The 20950-nt window shown below is 23.4% G+C and overlaps 1 protein-coding gene across 2 annotated transcripts in view; it reads left to right on the forward strand.

Annotated features, from left to right (window-relative positions):
* The window catches only part of LOC122848282 (integrin alpha-PS2), a 44122-nt gene that overhangs the window by 15184 nt on the left and 7988 nt on the right, over nucleotides 1-20950 (forward strand). For both annotated transcript variants that reach the window (XM_044146256.1, XM_044146257.1), the window contains exons 4-5: nucleotides 8227-8389; nucleotides 13174-13235. In XM_044146256.1, the coding sequence (XP_044002191.1) occupies nucleotides 8227-8389; nucleotides 13174-13235 (225 nt within the window). The remainder of the gene's footprint in view (nucleotides 1-8226; nucleotides 8390-13173; nucleotides 13236-20950) is intronic.

Below are 20950 nucleotides of genomic sequence, written 5' to 3' on the forward strand. Positions count from 1 at the left end.
TCAAACGTTCCCCAGCAAAAATAGCTCATGATTTTTATTTTTTTTTAAATCATCAAAATGTATTTTAATTATTTCTCTTTAAAAATATTTACTATGAAATTATTAAATAGTTAATTAATTAATTTATTCATTTACAAATCGAAAAATTTATACTAATATTTTTTCATATAAATTTTATTTTTTACTCGTCAAGTTTAAAATTAAATAAAAATAAATAAAAATAGGTGTCAATAATTGTGTGTATTCTCATCACGCACATTTAAAGTATATGAGTAAATTTTTAAATGTCCTTTTCTTCCTTGGAGGTAACGACATTCAGTCTTTAAAATATATATTTTATTTTCGAAAATTGATGCAGTCGCACGTAAAAATTTCTCTCCAACTTTTGACTGTCAATTTTTATATTATTTTCTTTTTTCTTTTTACCTCAAAAAATATATTCTTGATGGAATGAAAATTATTAAAACTACTTTACATATTTATTTTGAGATAATAATATAATTTAACTCTGAATTTCTATTATAATTTTTTTTTTTAAATTAAAATCTTTGCAACTAGATCCTCTATGTTTTTCAAGCTGAAATATTATATGTATAGTAGTTAAATAATCTTGTTAATATTTTACGTGAGAATACAAAATTACACGTGTAATAATATTGTGTATATATAAATATTTCAATGTTATTTCCATAACTAGTATGATTACAATTTACAAATGAGATTAAAAAAATAAAATATACCGTAAAATTATGACATGAAAATTGAGATGTAAAAAGTCACTTAACATATATGATATGTTTGTTGAATAAAATATTGTCATATTTAATAATCAATGAAATGGAATTGAAATTCTCACGGTGACAGAATCACGACGTACTAAAACAAGAATTTCTCGGTTATTTGATGCTCTCTTGAGGTTTCTGCGGAACATTTAAGTGTATCGCATTAAATATATATATACACAGTGACAAGGCACACTACTTGTGGTGATTGTAAAAATGAAAATAAAAAAAAAAGATAATATGATAAAAAGAAAGAGAAATAAAAAGGTTTAAATTTTTTTTTTTATATAAATGCGACGTACATTAGCACCTATTATCTTGCCCACACCGTGATGTTACATATTTTTATTTTTTTGCATTACATATATTCAATTTGCTTGCTTTAAAACGACATTCCATAAACACCAGAATTACCAACATTTATTATCATTTAAATTATAAATAAAATTTAGATTTTTTATTTATTTAAATTGTATAAAAATTTTTTATTCAAACTTATATATATTACAAAATAAAAAACAATTTATGTTTTTTAATTTATTAGGACTTTTTAAATAGAGCGTATAATTATGTCAAGTTATTTTTTTATCATAAAAAATTATTATCAAGTATCTTGTGTCTATTTAAAATGATAAAAATAATTGTTAAACAATTGTACGCATTTTTTTATTCAACGGAATATGATATAACAATAAATTATTATCAAATAATATTTTTTTTTATTTTTTAAATTTTATATCAACTAGAAGCAATTATATTTTTATATTTATTTATAAAAAATATTATTAATTAAAGTTTAAATTCAATTTGAAAATTAATATATTTATATTTTATTTAATTATCTTTTCCATTATTTAAATAATTCATAAATATTTCATTTCTTTGAATTATTGATTATAATAATTTGACATTACCACCAGGTTGAACACCCACATAATCATGTTCATTGCGTCAATATGTGGGTGCTTGTACATCTGTATATATTAAATATAAAATATAAATATTTACACATAAAAACGTGCCGTTGTTGTTGCTTTTATATATAAATATAATTTGTATTTAACACACTATATATTTTATATATATAAAACAAAACATTGCAGTGAAAAATATTTTAACTTGCATATAAATATTTTCACGATATCAGTTTTAAACTTGCCGCGTTTTTTAATGTTGACTAATACAAATACACGCACGTGTATCTTTTTATTTATATGCACATTATGAACATATATTAGATGGGTATGTGCAATATAAAAATGTTTATATTGTAGTAGTGGATATTTTCATGAGATAAGAAAAGTAATACGTTCATTGAATAAAATTGATTGTAAAATAGGGAGAGTGCACGTATGTGTGGTCGACATTACAATAACTAAACAATGAAATTGCGATAAGAATTTGTAATATATAATATAAATATATTATTGACTAATTTTATATGATATTATCGAAACATTAAATTTTTATATGTAATCGTCCAAGAATTTATTGTTGTTAAAAAATATTATCTCGACGCGAGTAGATCTATTTTCGATATTTCCTTTTGATTTATAAAAATTCTCCTAGAAAAACACATCGGTAGATTTTCTTCAAATTTGTCAGGCAATTATAGGCAGGTTCTAACTATTCTCAAAAAAATTTTCATCGTGGTCCAAGCATTATTTTTCGCTGAATAATAAAAACCATATTTTCGTTTTATTTTTTTCACGTGTCGTTTTTATGATTTTTAAAGAAATTTTACAATTAAAAATTACATCGTTATGTTTTGCTCAAATTAATTTAAAATTATCACAATAATTTTGCAATTTATACTGACCCAAATTAATTGTTTAAAGTTATTTTAAAATTTACAAAAATTATTTTGATAAAATTTTTAAATATAAATTTGAGTTTTTAATTTTTTTTTTTGATATTAAAAGATATTTATTAAATGACAATTTTAAGATATGATAAGAGTGATTTAAAAATATCTGCAAGTATCAAAAGATTCAAGTAACATTGAGGAAAAAAAAAAAAAAAAATTAACTGTAAAAGGCTTCCCCGACAACCTTTGGCGGTCAGTTTGAAAAGATGCGCCTGGTTCTGGCATCAGACTTTAATTCACAGTGCTTGTTTTTTTTTTTTTTGATTTATTTATTTTTTTTATCTTTTTGATTTTTTACTTTTTTATGTATCATTCTTTCTTACTGGTAAAATTTGAAAAAGTAAAAAAAATAAATAAATAAATTGCGCTTTAGAGCGACCCCCATCTCTTTTTCTATCTGACGGTGTTTGTATATGGGCTTGTTTATTTGATTCTTTTTTTTTTTTTTTGCTGCTAAACCAATTCGTCTGTCTTATCGTTTTCTTTTTTCATTTCTCTAACACATAACATTTATTTCTTTATTTTATCCTTTCCATCGTGGAAGTCGCGCGATCGCCGCACTATAATCTTTCGTATATATTTTTTGGAGATACAACCCGCAGATTGCAGACAGCTGTTTCGCGTATTTCCATTATATATTCATATGATTTTTTTTTAAAAATAATTTTCAAAGTTTTCTTTTTATAATACCAAATTTTTCAAGAATAAAATTCATATATTTTTGGGTATTAAAAATGTATAAACAGCTATAGAGAAAAATTCATTTTCTTTTCATCTTGAAGATCTTTTTTTGACATTTAAATTTCGCGCCAAAATAAGGGTAGAAAAATACTACAAAAAGCCAAAAATACTATGACATTTAACTGACTCAATATAGTAGATAAAATTGATAAAATTTAAAAAATAAAAAAACCTGCAATTTCAAATGTTTACTTTGGCATGTACAATCGTGGAAAGAAAGATGGAACGATCCAAAATAAGACAGAAGGAATGAGATAAAAATAAATATAATATAAATAAAAATGTATAGAAATAAAAGTATCTTTTTTTTAAATAACGTTGAGACGTCTCACGAAGAAAGTAACCCACGGTCAACACAGTGGAAAGAAGGAACAATCGGTTGGTAAAATATGGGCGAGTCCTGACGATAAAACTGGTGGCGGCTTCCTCGCGGTCGGCTGTCGTTGTTTGAAGAAAAAATAAAAAAAATAAATAAATAAATAAACATATATATATGTACAAAAAGTATATATGTATAAATAATAAAAATAATCAAATGCAATGAAGGAAAAAAAAAAAAAAAAATCAAGACGCATCGATTAAAAGAGCACGAAACTGCAGGGAAACAATCGCGACCTCGACGACCTCCACTGAAAGCAGAGCCATGTATGAACTTTTATTTTTTATTTTATAAATTTTTGTTTATTTTACAGTATATACTTTTTATTCATTTACGATACTAGTCATTCAAATATATATTTTACATTTATATATTTATTTATTCACGTGGAATATCTCTTACTCATCGAGTCAAATACACAACAGCATCTATCGATCTTTCGCACCTTTTTTGGTGATTTTCACAACAACCATAATATACAAGCTTTATTTAACAATTGTGTTTAAATACATTATCATCAATCTCCATATACTCAAACCACCCACACAATTACACACTTGTAAACTCTTTTTTTTTCCAAAAAAAAAAAGAAAAAGAAAATTCCTTTTAAATGTCAAATAAATTTTTCAATAACTTTTTTATTTTTCATGATAATGTTATGATTTATAAATTAATATTCAATGCAATTATTGTCATTTAGAATAATGACTTGTTAAAAAATCAACTCTGATTGATATAAATATAAAAATAAAAAAATTAATATTCATATCAAAAAAAAAAAAAAATGAAAAAATAAAAGCAAAAATTTTATAAAATAAAATTACTTTTTTCTTTGTATATTATTATGATAAAAATAAATAAATAAAAAATTAACTAATGCATAATATTTTAGTGTCTCAGTTGAAAAATAAAAGATCAAAAAAAAAAAAAAAATCAAAAAAATGCCGGTTGAGAACTGAGACGATTGGACAATACGCATTCCGCCCTTGTGTTTTGTCGATTGGACAAATTGCGACGCCCGCTAAACGATATATATATAATTTTTTTTTTATATAAAAATATATTTTTTTTTTTCTAGTGATGATTCTGACCCTCTATTCAATCCACATTGTGGGAATCCTTTCGTCTTTACTTTTACAATCCTTCGGAAACTTTGTCTGCCGTATTTGGAATTTGACAAAAAAATAAAAATAAAAATATAAGAAGAGGATATATATAAGAATAAATATATAAAAAAAGAATTATTAGATACAAGATGCTTTGATTTATGACAGATTGATGAAAAGCGTAACTCAACGCGAGTGATATGCGGCAGTGATTGATAGGTCCAGCTTTTTAAGACTAGCGCAAAAAATAATAATGAAAAAAAAATTACAACAACAAGGGAAGATATCAAATCAAATATCCGGAGCAAATCATTCGGGCTTCAATATGATTATTATATTATTATCGCAATTATTATTCTTGATTGTATATTTATATTCACCAACTATTTATAATTTTGTGACTCACATTTGAGCTGTATCACATTTGAGGTGAGTCAACCAAATCGCGGTTTAAACCACCTCCGTCTTTGCATATAGATATAAAAATAGAAAAAAATTATATTATGTTGACATACATATATTTTTCTTGCACAAAATTATATGTCAAACAACTTGTCTCATGAAAAAAAAAATTATACATTAATTTTCTGCTCAACAAAACTTTCATCAGGTGTCACATTATTATACAATTTTTTTTTTCTAACCGACTTGTATTATTTTACACATTAAAATTATCATAGATATAAAAATAAATTATTTATATTTAGATTAATTTTTTTATGTTTAAATTAAAGTGAAAAGAAAATTATATTTTTCTTTTTTTTTAAATGCGGAGGTTTTTCATTTATTCGTGTTGATGGAAAAAAAAAAAAAAAAAATTGAGGCTTGTCTAGTTTGTTTAATAATTGATGATTAAAATAAATTGAAAGATTTTTTTTTTTTTTTTTAAATTTTAATTGACAGTCAATTTTATATTCAGTTATTTTTTGGTGTATCTAGTTTGGCATCGGGACATATAGTCGACCCAGAATGACCTCATTTATAAACTCAAAAATAACTCAAGACTTGAAAAAATAAATTACGGCTTATATTTTTTTTTCTGGAACAAACTATATATATACTTCAAGATCATCAGCCAAATGAGAATTAATGTGAATATAAACGTAAACAGACTAAATGAGTTACTTGAGCTGAACGTGTTTCATGCTTCTCATATATGCATAATATTAAAACTGGACCTACACTGAAGACATTAATAAAAGGAACAAACCATTTACCTTTAGCTTCATCATGTAATGACTTAACGTGTGAGCTAATTTTAAAATGCGTAAAATGAGATTTTCGTTAATGATTAAATTATTTTATATACATCTACCGAAGCAAAAAATATACACATTTATTTTTACTTTTCAATTTTACGATACTAAATAAACACATGACCTCTAAAATTTTGTGCTTCATTAAGCAAACAGTAGCCTATAAAAAAAATTTTTTTTCAACTTAAAATTTAAGCTATATAGCAATTAATAATAATATATAATTTTTCTTAATTTTATTTACAACCTGGTTAATTATTTTTTACATTAAATTAATTATTTTTTATTATTAAATTCATTTAATGGTTTAAAAAAAAAATTTTTTCAAATGAAAAATTTGGTTTTTATAATAAATTTTTAATTTTATTTGTTTTTTTTTAAATTAATTATTTATTTAAATTCATTTAATGATTTTTAAATTTTTTTGACTATAAAAATTTAAAAAAAATTTCATTTAATCAATTAAAAATAAATTTATAAATTAATAAATATATTGAGAGCTTTGTTAATTGCTTTTTTTCATGATGATTTTATAGTTTTTGTTATTTATTATAATATAATAGAGTAAAAGTACAACATCTGCAGATATATTTTATTGCAGCTGGTCATGTTTAAGTCAAGCTGGGCCAATCAATTTATACCTGAATGGTCAATAAAATACCTCTTTTTATTTTTACAATTTCATCATATTGATATCAACCATTCCAGCTGTGATCAATCAAAATCTTTTACCGCCTCATTCATTTGCTCTTCATATACATATAAATATTTTTCTCAAAGCCATATGTAGAATTGTTTTCTTATATCCAACAAACAGCACAATACTATTTTTTTTTTATCCAAGTATTGTCCCTTCAATATGGTCATCATCATTCTCATTTTAAATTCCGACTTTGATCTACACATTAAATAAAATATATATTCTCTTGGACGCAATTGACAACAACAAGCACAATAGATAAATTGACTATTTTTAATTTATTTATTTTATATTTTTTTTATCTTTAATTTTTTTTATTATGTTAATATCAATTTTACGATCACTATTATAATAATTTTTTAAAATTTATATTATTTTCTTTTTTTTAAAACAACATCTATGTTATCTTGAATTTTTTTTTATTATTTTAATATCAATTTTACGATCACTGTGTTATAACAATCGAGTCGTTGAATAGGCTGATGTTATGGATGTTTTTTTTTTTCTATTTTTTTTAATGACATTTAACGGATATTATGAGTATACATATGATAAGATGGTTAAATCCTTCCGTTATGTTATAAATTAATATCTTGCCCTTTCGACTGTACAGATTATTATAATACACAGTGGATTCATAAATTATTTAAATTAAGATATAATTTTATTTTAATTTTTAATTTTTATATGCTTGAGATTACAATGGTAATAAATAAAATGAAGGTCAGATTGAGTGTGTGTGTGTTGGAAAAATATTACATAGAGAGTTTGAGCTTTGATTAAAACACTTGTTGTGAGTTTTGATTTTTTTCCATTTGAATTTTAATGTGTGTGTGTTGGTTACATGATGATCATTTCAATCTGCAGATGTGATTCTGTACAGATGACATCTTGAAGAGTCACAAGACACTTTAAACACACAATCGTGTATACATAACTACCAAATGCCATATAACAAATTCAAATTCCAGACAAATAATTATGTAGTATGGTTTTTTTATTTTATTTTCAATCATTTTGCAGACTGTGAATATCAATCAGGCCATTTATCCCATTTATCTTCTTGATTTGTTCACTTAATAAATTTTTTTCTGCAGCTGCAACAGATTTTTTTTTTTAATCTTTTAATTTTTTTTTTCATCATAGTTTATTGTTTAATTTAAATAGTTAAATTTATATTTATAATATTGTTTTTTCTTGGATATTATTAGCCAATGATTATGTTGATAATATTTTTTTTTTAATATATTTTTAAATGGTTTTTGATTTATTAAAAAAAATTGTTTTCTATATTGTTACTTGGTTACTTAATTAATTAATATTTAATCAAGTTGTTTATTTTTTATTAGAATTTTATGAATAATATTAATTAATTTTATTTGGTTTTTTTTTCAGGCTTGTGCACCGAGATATGTATTTTTCACAGTACAACAAGCAAAAGATTCTGATAATTATCCAAATCGTGGTAAAAATAAAATTGGTAATTTACGTGATCCTGTTGGAACTTGTTGGGTTACAAATTTTACATCATCAATTGAATATTCACCATGTCGTACTTGTAAGTATTTCAAAAAAATTTATTATTTATAAAAATCATCTGTTCATGTTAATAAACAAGAGTCATTATATCTGGCTTTCATCAGTCACTAAATACTTCTGTAATTGAGAAAAAGAAAAAAAAAAAAAAAAAGAATTACATTGTAAACACAATGTGGCTCGCGACCAAATTTATTTTATTCGTCTGAAAAAAAAAGCATCATGTCTCGAGGGCCAAACGGAGCCAGATCAGCAACATGTGGCCCTGACCCTCCAATTTCACAAAACTACCATAAACTTCCTGTTAAAACTCCAAAAAAAAATATCAACTTTTTACTTTAATTGCTCACAAAACATTTAAACTTAAATCTTGTTTATTTATTTATTATTTTTTTATTAACTTGATTTAAAAAAACATTTTTTTTTTTTCGCTACTTATCATTTTAATAAAAAGTATTTTGGTATTTTTTTTCTTTTAAATTTAATAAAGTATATAAAAAAATAAAAAATAAATAATATTAATTAAAATTAAGCTGAAATAATAAAAGTTCATTAACATTTAAATTTTAAAATTTGAATCAGCGGATATTTTTGTATATTCCCTTGAAATTTTATCAACTTCCGTATGACAAAAATAAAAAAATGATAAAAAAAATTACAAATTATTTAGCTTTGAATGATTATTAAAATCTATTTACATAAAATAATGAATGGTAATTTTAAAAATATATAAATATGTTTTATTTGATGTTTATAATAATAGCTTTAGGCGTAATTGACTGGTCATAAATAATTTTGCTTACAACTGATGCTTCCTTTACTTTATTACTCTTCCTTTCGTACACGTGTCATTCGTCCGGTATTAAATGTCTGCATTTCCGTTTAGCCACCAACACAATATCATGTTTTTTAAATCATGCCATTTGGCAAAAATCGTTTATCAAATTTTTTATTTTATTGCACTTGCAGCGAAAAATTATTTAAATTATTTTATTTTTCATTTTATAATTTGCCATGACTCGCAGACAAAACTCGGCACTTTTCGCTGCATATAATTTGTCAAAAAAATATTTCTACACGGATTTTTCATGAAATTATTCTTCTAGTATTTAGACAGTACCTAAATATTATTATCCCAAAAGTTTCAGAAATTAATTCCAGCTATTTTTATTTTTTTTCCATTTTTATATTTTTCGAGATGAATCATGGAAATTTCATAATTTCGACGATTGATCCCATTTGAAAAAAAAATATTTCTAAGTATAATTTTCACGAAATTAAGCTTCTGTAATTTAGACGACACCTAAATATGACTGTCCTAAAAATTTTATAATTTAATTTCAAGTGTTTTTATTTTTTTTTGAATTTTATAATTTGGCATGACTTGGAGACAAAACTCGGTATTTTCCGCTGCAAGTAATGCTTGTCAAAAAATTATTTCTAAGCATAAATTTCATAAAATTTTGCTACTCCCATTTAGACAACACCGAAATACAATTATCCTGAAAGTTTTAAAATTTAATTTGAATTATTTTTATTTTTTTTGTTATGCTGTGTGAGCTTTATATTCATTTCCGTAATGCCATCATTTTTTTTTATTAATTTCATTTCTCCAAAATATATTTTTATCACTCAAAAAAAAAAAAAAAAAAACTTATACATCTTAAAAATAGATTCATAAAAATATTAATTGAAAAAAAAAAACAACAAAAATAAATTATCTCAATTTAAAAAAGAAAAAAAATATAAAATAATTTTTTTTTTTTTATTGTTAAATTAATTACAATCAATTATCACGAAAATAAATTCTTGGAGATGCATTTTATTGAAAGAAAGTTGGTGATGTCATCGTTGTAAAATTTTTCATGCTTTTTATATGAAGTGTGTTGCAATTAAATAATTATCAAAGAAAAAAAAAGGGACAGTAACAGTCTCTTGAAAAAAAAATTCTCAACTTTATTTAACGAGAACTGTGTGATGTCTTTCAGCATTTTTTTATATTTATTTTAATTTTTTTTTTTTTTTTAATACACTTATGTACTTCAAGAGCAATAAAATATAGGATATACAAACATTTTCACTTCGTCACATTTCATGCACCAGCGGCACTTTGTCCAAGAACCAAACCATCATCCTGTCGAGTCTCATTGTCGCCTTATTATTGTTATAATTTTTTTTTTTAAATATAACTTCTGGTATATCACTACCACATTTTATTCTTTGTTCATATTATATTTGTGTATTTAACAGTCTTATAATATTGTCCTTGAAAAAATTGAAATAAGAGTCAACCTCTAGAAAATTAAGTAAAAATATAATTACTATTTCAAAAGCGGTACATTTAAATGCTCAAAAAAAAAAACAATATTTTAAACTTCTCAGTATTTTTTTTATTATTAATTTTATAACTATAAGTCCCTTAAAATGCCCGCACACGCCGGAAACCCACACCATCATTTCCTGAATTTTTTTTCTTTTTCTATATTTTCTATTTATTTCATTTTTTTGTTGCATTTATTTTTATTATTTACAGCTGTCATTCCACACCCTGATGCTTCTGTAAATATTTTTTATTTTTTTATTTACTTAACATTGCATTTTGCACATGAAAATATATACAAGTGTCGAATAAAATTAATCAGTAAGATTAAAAATTAAGGGCAAATATCAATTGATCTTTTCCGAGTATTGCAATTTAACAATAAATAAATTCTTTCTAATAATTTAAATTAATTTTTATGGAATTTATATTTATGTATGCTATTGATTATTTTAATTTACTTTTTTCTTTGTAAATTTAAAATATATTTATTGTCCATTTCAATTATATCTAGGTTATATTATATTACCATAATCTTTATAAAAATTTAATTTATATATTTAAAAAAATTTATTTATTGAAAAACTTTATTATTTAAAAAATGTATATATAAATAATAATTTTTTGATATGATATTGTGAGCTTGTGGTGAAGTGAGCAAGAGTCCTGCTTCGACCATGGTGGCATTGAGTTCAAATACCTCCAAAGGAAATCTGTAATGTCTTGCGTTGTTAAACCTTAATCAAAGCACTATTAACTTGCCTTTCAATTTGTATATTTGATGTGGGGTAGCTGGGGCAAACAATTTCTGGCAAAGAACGAGTGAAGATAACCTCTATCCTGGTTCTATGCCAAAAGATATTTGCCCCAGACTCCCTAAATCTTTTTTGCAAAAATTTAAAAATTAATAAATTGCATAACACAACATAATTAAGTTAACCTACGCAGGTAGTCGATAAATATTACCTTTAATTAAATTAAATTTAAAAAAGTCATTCATTTCTATTTTTTTGAAATTAGCAAATTTTTTAGTAAGTAAAAATTTCTCAACAAATATATTTAAAATAAAAAATGACAATATATATGTAGCAATCGAAAGACAAGGCTAAAATTTATTTAAAAAAAAAAAAAAAAAAAACCATACAAGTGCGTGATACGAATGCATTAAATTTTGTCGACACTCTATTTTATACAATCTGACTGTAAATACTTGTTTTTGAATTTTAACACCGTTACAACAAGCCTCGTACAAGCTTATTATATATATTTGAAATACAATAAATATTGAGACCCTCATGGACCAATTTTTACATAGACAAATATTTAATTTCATTTTTCATTTTATAAATCAAGTTTAAATATATTTCATCCACTTGGCTACTAAAATAACTTTTAAATATTATTAATTAATCGAAATATAAATATCTATCAAATTACAATTAACACACTAATAATTTTATTCAATTAGTAGATTAAAACTATATCAATTAATTATGCACTGAAGCACCTACACAGCTACACTAGTATTTAATTCAAATACATGTATCAATATAAACAAAAAAAAGAGTATCTAAAAAATAAATTAATTAATTAAATTAATATTTATTAAATGTGTGATGAAACGAATAAATATATATCTATTTTTAACACTACTGTCCTTGACTAACCATTATCCACTATACAAATGCAAATTTATAATCTTTTTTTTTTATTTTCTTTTCTTTAATTTTATTAGTGAATCAAATAAATAAAATAATAATTCGTCATTTGAAATATAATCCCTTATGATTTATATATATAGCTTATTTTCTTTTGTAAATAAATAAATTAATAAAAAAGAAAAAAATTAATTATGAGGGTTTTTAGTGTCATGTTGAATGCAATGTGTTTGATTGATATAATTGCGTGACTTTGAGGTCATCCGGCGCCGTGAATTGTCCATACCGCCGGCGGGATGTCCTCGAGGGTCAACTCACTATGTATATTTGTATTTGTAATGTATGTATGATATGCTTTTCATGCATCGAAGAAGACCGGGAGTCCATGCCACCGGATATTCATCAAACACAACGTAATTCATATCACACGTTTATATTTTATAAATTCAACTTGCTGGCATCTTACCAGTATTTTTTTTTTCTTTTTTTTAATAACAATGTATCAGATTATTTATTTGTTTGTATAAAATTATTGTAAATTTACATATGGTATCATAATAATTTTAATTCAGCAAATTTTATTTTACAATATTAATTTTTTTTTTTTTTAATTTTATTTCATTTTTCTTTGATAATGAAATTTATTAATGTTTATTAATTGAATTAGTTTTTTTTTTATATTTGATTAAATGATAAATTGGTCATTTATAATTGATCTTTAAATGATAAATATTTGTTACTTTTTTTATCTGCAGAATTATGGTTTTAAACAATTTATTTTTTTTTAATTGAAATTTAATTTTTTTTTTTTTTTTTTTTTTTTTCCAGATAATTCGGGTTATCATAGGCAAGGTTCATGTCAAGCAGGTTTTGGTGCAGCAATTTCAAAGGTAAGTTTTTTGGCATAAAAACTAAAATAATAAATTTAAAAAAAAATGAAAAAAAAAAATTTTCCCTAAAATAAAGAAAATACAGTGAATATATATTTTCTTTTCTAAAAAATATGAATGTAAATAATAATTTGTTGATATGAAATGAGCTTGTGGTTAAGTGAGTAAGAACGCGGACTACAGTCCAATCGGCCCAGAGTTCAAATACTTCCATAATGTCCCACGCAGATAATTGGAGAACAAATACTTGGTTGTTTTACATACGGTTGTCATTTGAAACAATTATCATTGAGTTATATGCTAAGGTAGCTGGGGCAAATACTTTCTGGCAAAGAACGAGTGAAGATAAAGCTCTATCCTGGTTCTATGCTAGAAGATATTCGCCCCAGACTCCGTAAATCTTTTTTGCAAAAATTAAAAAATTAATTAATAACATAACACAAGATAATTAAGTAAACCTACATGTAATCTATAAATATTATTACCATAAATGTTTTAAAAATTTATTAAAACTTAGTCAAATTATAGTTAAATTAAAAAAGTATTTCATTTTTATTTTTTTGAAAGTAGCAAATTTTTTAGTATGTAAATATTTCTCAACAAATATATTTAAAATAAAAAATGACAATATATATGTAGCGATCGAAAGACAAGGCTAAAATTTTTTTTGAAAAGACAAAAAAACCAAGTTGTTAATTAAATGAATAAATTTATAAAAAAATATATAATTTTTGTCATCATAAATTACATTTCCGAGTGTGTAGCAATGTTACAGTGTTACAAGTATACTAAAAAAAATTTATTTCGCATGAAGTTTGTCTTCATGTCGTGGCGGAAAAGAGTTAAGACTTGTTGGGGGTTGATACTTTTCAAATATGGTCAGGAATTTGAATTCTCACTTTACCTACGCGTTTGAATACAAACATATTTATTTTTTATTTTTTTATATAGTCACAATACAATTCAACTGATGTTAATGTATTTGTAAAATATATGGGCATCCATGAAAAACAGCTGATCTCAATTGTTGTCGATATAAAAATATGACGTAAAATATTTATTATCAATATGTCATTGATACATTTAAAAAATAGAACAAATTTTTTTTCAAATATACAATATTATATTAATAATTATTAATAATAATTTTGTATTATTATAATTTTTATTTTATAAAAATTCAATTGTTCAATGGCCATGAAATATGAATGTAATTAATTTTGATATACTTAAACATTTAAATAATTTCAAGTGAATAATAAAATAATTCTAGTGAATTTTTCAGTGTATAATTTTGAATTGTTTCAATGTTTAATGCATTATAATGTTTGTCTCAAAGTAAATATTATACCTTTGCTCCGATTCAATGTTAATATACTTTACCCAAAGATCTTCTGTTCGAAAAAAAAAACTTTACCCTACTTGTGAGACACGATGATTTTAGGCAAATTCGATTCTACTTGAACTAAAATCAGGACAAATGCTATTGTCTTGAAATTTTTTTTATTTTATTTTATTTAAATACCCAGTAAATCTACTCAATGAATTCAATCAATCTTACTCGATTGTCCAATTGAATTATCGCTCTTCCAACTTATTTAAAAAAGACATAAAAAATTTTAAAACAATTTTTTTTTATTTTACACACAATTTGCAAATTAATGGTAAAAAAAAAATATTTTAAATACCTGACAATTAAGAGATACATAATTCAGCATTTTGTGTAATTATTTTCATCATAAAATATAATATTATGCAAAGTGTACAGTAAAACTACCTCACATGTTGAAAAATTAAAAAAAAATTAAAAAAAGTAAAACGATTATCATAAAGTTATTTGCAAATTCTTGACAAACAATAATATTATATAAATATACAATTGTTTTAAATAAATATATTGTTTTTTCCTTTGTTTAAACTATGAATTTACATAGTATAACAATACAAAAACTATAATATATATCTGATGCTGTGGAGTCAATCCATGCTTGAAACTTGAATATAAAATTTTGAGTACCGAGTCCAAATAAAGAGGATTGAATCAGATCTCAATATATATAAGAAAAAAATAAATAACAAAATTATGTAAATAAAATATATAAAAAAAAAAAAAAAGAGGAATATAAAATGGCATTGCTTGTATACGTCTGTCGACAGGTATGCATGAATATACAAGCCGCAAAACACGAGTCATAAATTTAACCATGTTAAAACAACCTCACTGCGTATACATATTTGGATCGCGTTATATTTCAATCTAGTGTATATTCCAGTTTTCAAGTTCTTTGCCTCCCTGATCGGCGCCAGAACACAGTTCTCGTGCTTCATAGTGGTTTTTTTTTTCATTTCTTTATACATATATGATAAAAAAAAAACAAAAAAAATTAAAATAAATAAAAATTATTCTACCGCGAATACTCCATTGTTCCAGTTGCAAATTTTTCTCGTGTAAAGCATGATCGCTCCTTCGCAGTAGGGGGTAACATTTCGTCGCTGGTATAACCCTTTTTTTTTTTTTTTATCCCTTTTATAGCTGTCACGTTGTATTACAAAAATACCCATCCTAAATCGTCCTCCGCGATTTGATTATATATTTATTTTATTTATTTTTTTTAGTCTATATTTTTGATGGTTTGTATTTTTTATTTTTTGCTATGAAATTTAGCGTTGCATTGAAAATTGAAAAGAGGGAAATTTAAAAAAAAAAAAAATCGAAAATAGGGTTTTTATTATTTGGCAAAAAATAATGATTGGTTTATGATGGAAATTTTTTGGAGAACAGCTGGAGTCTTTCTCTAATTGCCTGACAAATTTTAGAAAAATTTACCGATCGGTTTTTTCAGGAGAATTTTTGTAAAATAAAAAATTTGAATAGCGATAAATACACGTTATTTTTAAATTAAATTTTTTTTTTATTATATATTTTATATTTGTCACTTACACTTGGCTTATCTTTAACACAATGATAAAAAAAACAAATATAATAAATAATAAAATTTAAAAAAAAATCGTCTTGACTGCACCCGTGCTGGCAATTTGATAAAACATCCAGAGACGCTGATATTGTTGTTTCTTTTTTGTACGAAATGGTCTGTACAAACCATTGTTCATGATCGTGATAGCCGTGAAGGTTCACAAAAAATAAATAAAAAAAAACAAGAAACAATATCTATCGCGTAATGTTCATGTTGTATTCACAAATAATATATTTATTTTTCAAACTACTTTGTTTTATTATTATTGTTATTATTGTTTATTCATGTGACTACTCATTTTAAAGCTTAAAATTTTTTACAACAAAAAACAACTGGTTCATTGAAAAAATAAAATTGTCAAAATAATTTTTTTTGTTTATTAAAAATATAAAACATGTTTAAAATTATTTTTATTAACAATGGCTATTATTTATTAAAATATTAATATAAAAAGAAAAGAAAAAAAAAATGCAGCTTATGTTTTGTCAACTTGTAAATATAGTACAGAGTCCAAGAGCATCAAGAAGACACAGCCATTTAAGGCGTGTACATTTTGTTCTGTCACCGTGTGTGTTATTTTTTTTTATTTTTACTCAAAAAAATATAACGAAAGACCACCTACACGACACGCAACTCCTTCGCAACATTTTTTTTTTTATATATAAACGATTCCCAGCATCAATATTTCTGTCATATTTCATTTCATTCACAATAATATAATGCATAGAGTATAAAGTTTGAGATATATATGTATATACAAGTGAATAATAATAAGAGTTTACCAAAGTGGAACTAGAGAGAGAGAAAGAGAGGCTTTTTCATTAAAATATAAATATGTTGCAACATTTACTAGGTGTAGAACGATATTAGAAACACTCGAGAGTTTCTACTCATTTTTATTTATTTATTTTTTAAGCGTGGGATGCAAGTTATTTCAAAGCGTAGGCAATATTAACGACCATTTCGGCAAATCTAGTTTATATTATATTACCATAATCTTTTGAAAAATTTAATTTGTATATATATATATTTTTAAAAATTTATTAAAGTTTATTTATTTAAAAATGAAATAATTTTTTTTTTTAAGTAGCTAATTTTTGAGTTTGTAGATGTTTATTTGCAAATCATTCTTGAAAAATAGCAATATATATGAGCAAAAATATAATGATACAATGACGATTGTCAAAAATACATTGAATATTTTTTTTTTTTTTTAGTTTTGTTTTTTAAAAAATATGAATAAATATCAATTGAGCTTGTGGTTAAGTGAGCAAGAGCCCTGCCTACGGTCATTGTGGTCTTGAGTTCAAATTTCAGCATAAGAGGGGATTGCAAATTAATAGTTGTTAACATTATCTGGAATTTATAATACATTTCACGGCTTTCATTTACACCTATTGATGTAATGGTTGCCGCGTATACCTTCCACGTTTGGTGTATGATATGGTGGTAGCTGGGGCAAATACTTTCTGGCAAAGAACGAGTGAAGATAAAGCTCTATCCTCGTTCTATGCCAGAAGACATTTGCCCCAGACCCCGTGAATATTTTTTGCAAAAATTTAAAAATTAATAAATCGCATAACACAACATAATTAAGTTAACCTACATGTTGTCTATAAATATTATCACTTTTAATAAAATTCAATTAAAAATCAAAATTCAATATAAAAAGTAATTCTTTTTTATTCATTTTTTTTTTCTCGAAAGTAGCAAATTTTTTAGTATGTAAATATTTCTCAACAAATATATTTAAAATAAAAAATAACAATATATATGTAGCAATCGAAAGACAAGGCTAAAATTTATTTAAAAAAAAAAAAAAAAAAGCCATACAAGTGCGTGATACGAATGCATTAAATTTTGTCGACACTCTATTTTATACAATCTGACTGTAAATACTTGTTTTTTCGAATTTTAACACCGTTACAACAAGCCTCGTACAAGCGCATTATATATATTTAAAATAAAATAAATATTGAGACCCTCATAGACCCATCACAAAGGTCACAACCTCCATTGATACAGATCTTTATTTTTTTATATTTTTATATATTTTCTCAACACAAAATCATGACACTAATTTTTTTTTCTTTCGCTATATCAAAACTATCCCAGTAACTAATAGCCCATGTAAAAGATAAAAAAAACATTTATATTTTTTTCTAATCATATTATTCAGTAAGCTTAGATAAATAAAAAATTAATTAATACAAAATATATTAAGTCGTTCTTGTTTTTTTAAACAAAAATTAAAAAATAAATAAAAAAAAATATATTTCAAGTGTAATACTTGAGTTTAATTCTTGCTTAATATTTATAAACATTTTTTTTTCATTGATGCCATGTTAATGTCAACTGTTTTTATAATAAAAATTAAAATTATATATTTTTTTTAAATATTGGATTATCCAGAATAGACTCCCACATGCGTCATGGTAAAAGAAAAAAAAAAAAACTTTTAAATGATATCAACACAGTTTTTTTTTTTATTTTTTATATATATTTATATAAAATTATTTATAGCTATGTGTGTGTGTGTATTAAAACGGTGGTATATATATTATTAAAAAACTAAAAAAAAGGGAAAAAAATGTTATGTCTTTTTTGCGTTGGAGCATGCGGGTCGCTTGTTGAAAGGGTACAATTAGTCAGATCACAGGCAGAGACTTTATGTCATGCCATTAAAGCAGTAGCCTATATCTCTTTATTTTCATATTATATATACATATATATTTAAGATATGTAATACAGTATAAATTGCCCCACGGTATTTTATTTTACGAGAAACACTTTGAATAATTCACACGTATAAACGTGTCGTTATATACAAAACAGGGTATACTTTTATTTATATCATGATAATATTTTAATCTGCTATATTTTTTTTCAACTTTTTATATAATATTTGTCACACTTTTATTATTATTATTTATTTAGTTTATTGAGTCATGGATCATTGGAAGTTGTTTAAAATATCTGTAGAAATTATTTCGACAATTGATAATGATTTCGAAATATTAAAATTGATAGAAAAAAAATTATAACGGACTCAATTTTAATAAATTTTGTTTGGTAAAAATAGAAACTTTAATTACTTTTATTATTTACAAAATTAAAAAATTATTATTGCTAATTAAAATTAATAAAATTAATTAATTTTTTTTTTAAATAATTTAATTTTCAATTTGTCGAAAATACGATCGAAATAAAGTTCGAAATATTTAAATTGGTAGAAAAAAATTACAACGGAATCAATTTCATTAAATTTCGTTTGATGAAAATAAAAATTTAATTACTTTTGTTATCAACAAATTTAAAAAATTATTATTGCTAGTTAAAATTGATAAAATTAATTAATTAGTTTTTTTTTTTCAATAATTAAATTTTTAATTTATCCAAAATACAATCAAAATTAATTTTAAAACATTAAAATTGATAGAAAAAAAATTATAACGTACTCAATTTTAATAAATTTCGTTTGATAAAAATAAAAATTCATTTACTTTTATTATTTCAAAATTTAAAAAATTATTATCGCCAATTAAAATTGATAAAATTGATTAATAATTTATTTTTTGAATAATTTAATTTTCAATTTACCTTAGATACAATTGAAATTAATTTTACACAAATTTCTAAATACATTATTAATTAATAAATTCATTAAAATTTTTAATTGACATTTACAAGCTTGTATTATTTCATAATTATAAATTTTAATTATAAAAATTACCTAAACATACATGTATACAAAAATTAAAAATAATTTATCTACTTTAAAAAAATGAATAATATATTTGTTCAATAAACAATTGTCATGTGTTTACATATAATTAATAGATCATTAGTATTAAAGTCAATTATATCAAAAATAAAAAATACACATAATTGAGCGTGATTATCTATTGATAAATAGTCAATGCTCATCGTTTATGCAAATGTTAAAATTTATTTAATGTGGCAAATGGAAAACGAAAAAAAAAAATAAATAAATAGATGCTACTGAAATGCCAATGGTGTCATTAAACCTCCGATATACTGGTGAACTCGCACTATCGTCTGACTTTATCCAGTCTCATTTCCTGCCAAGCCGTGTCTTTACTATATATATTTAAATTAAAATAAATATATACATCTATATACTCCAATATACATTACATCTTACAACTTTCAACTATCATTTGCTATACTTGATACATGTACTAGCTTTATATACTGTATAAAAATATAATATATATTGAATCCATTAATCGAATGAGAAACTCTTTAGTTGCTTAATCTCAACAGTGTCAGAGTTGTACTCGAGTTTCAATTGGTCTTGGACAACCACTTGTAATTCACAGTGATAAGTGATAAGCTTATAAGGTACACAACCAACCACACACATTGCTAAAAAAAAAAATATTGTTTATTTATCAATAAAATGACCAAGACCTCTCGTACATTAACTTGACCGATTATTTTATTTTTTTTTTTTTCAATATTTTTTCAATCACATTATTATTTATTTATATGTCTTAATAACTATTAATTAATTTTTATTTTGAAATTACTATTTTATTCTGATATTATAAAAACAATTTTTTCGTATCATTTAGCAATGTTATTTTATAAAAATTCTCCTGGGAAAATGCATTGGTAGATTTTTTAAAAATTTGTTAAGCAGTTAGAGACAGACTCCAATTATTGTCTGAAAAATTCTCGCCATAGGCCGAGCATTATTTATTGCTAAAAAAAAAT

Source organism: Aphidius gifuensis, linkage group LG2 (assembly GCF_014905175.1).
Source record: "Aphidius gifuensis isolate YNYX2018 linkage group LG2, ASM1490517v1, whole genome shotgun sequence".
Taxonomy (NCBI): Eukaryota; Metazoa; Arthropoda; class Insecta; order Hymenoptera; family Braconidae; genus Aphidius; species Aphidius gifuensis.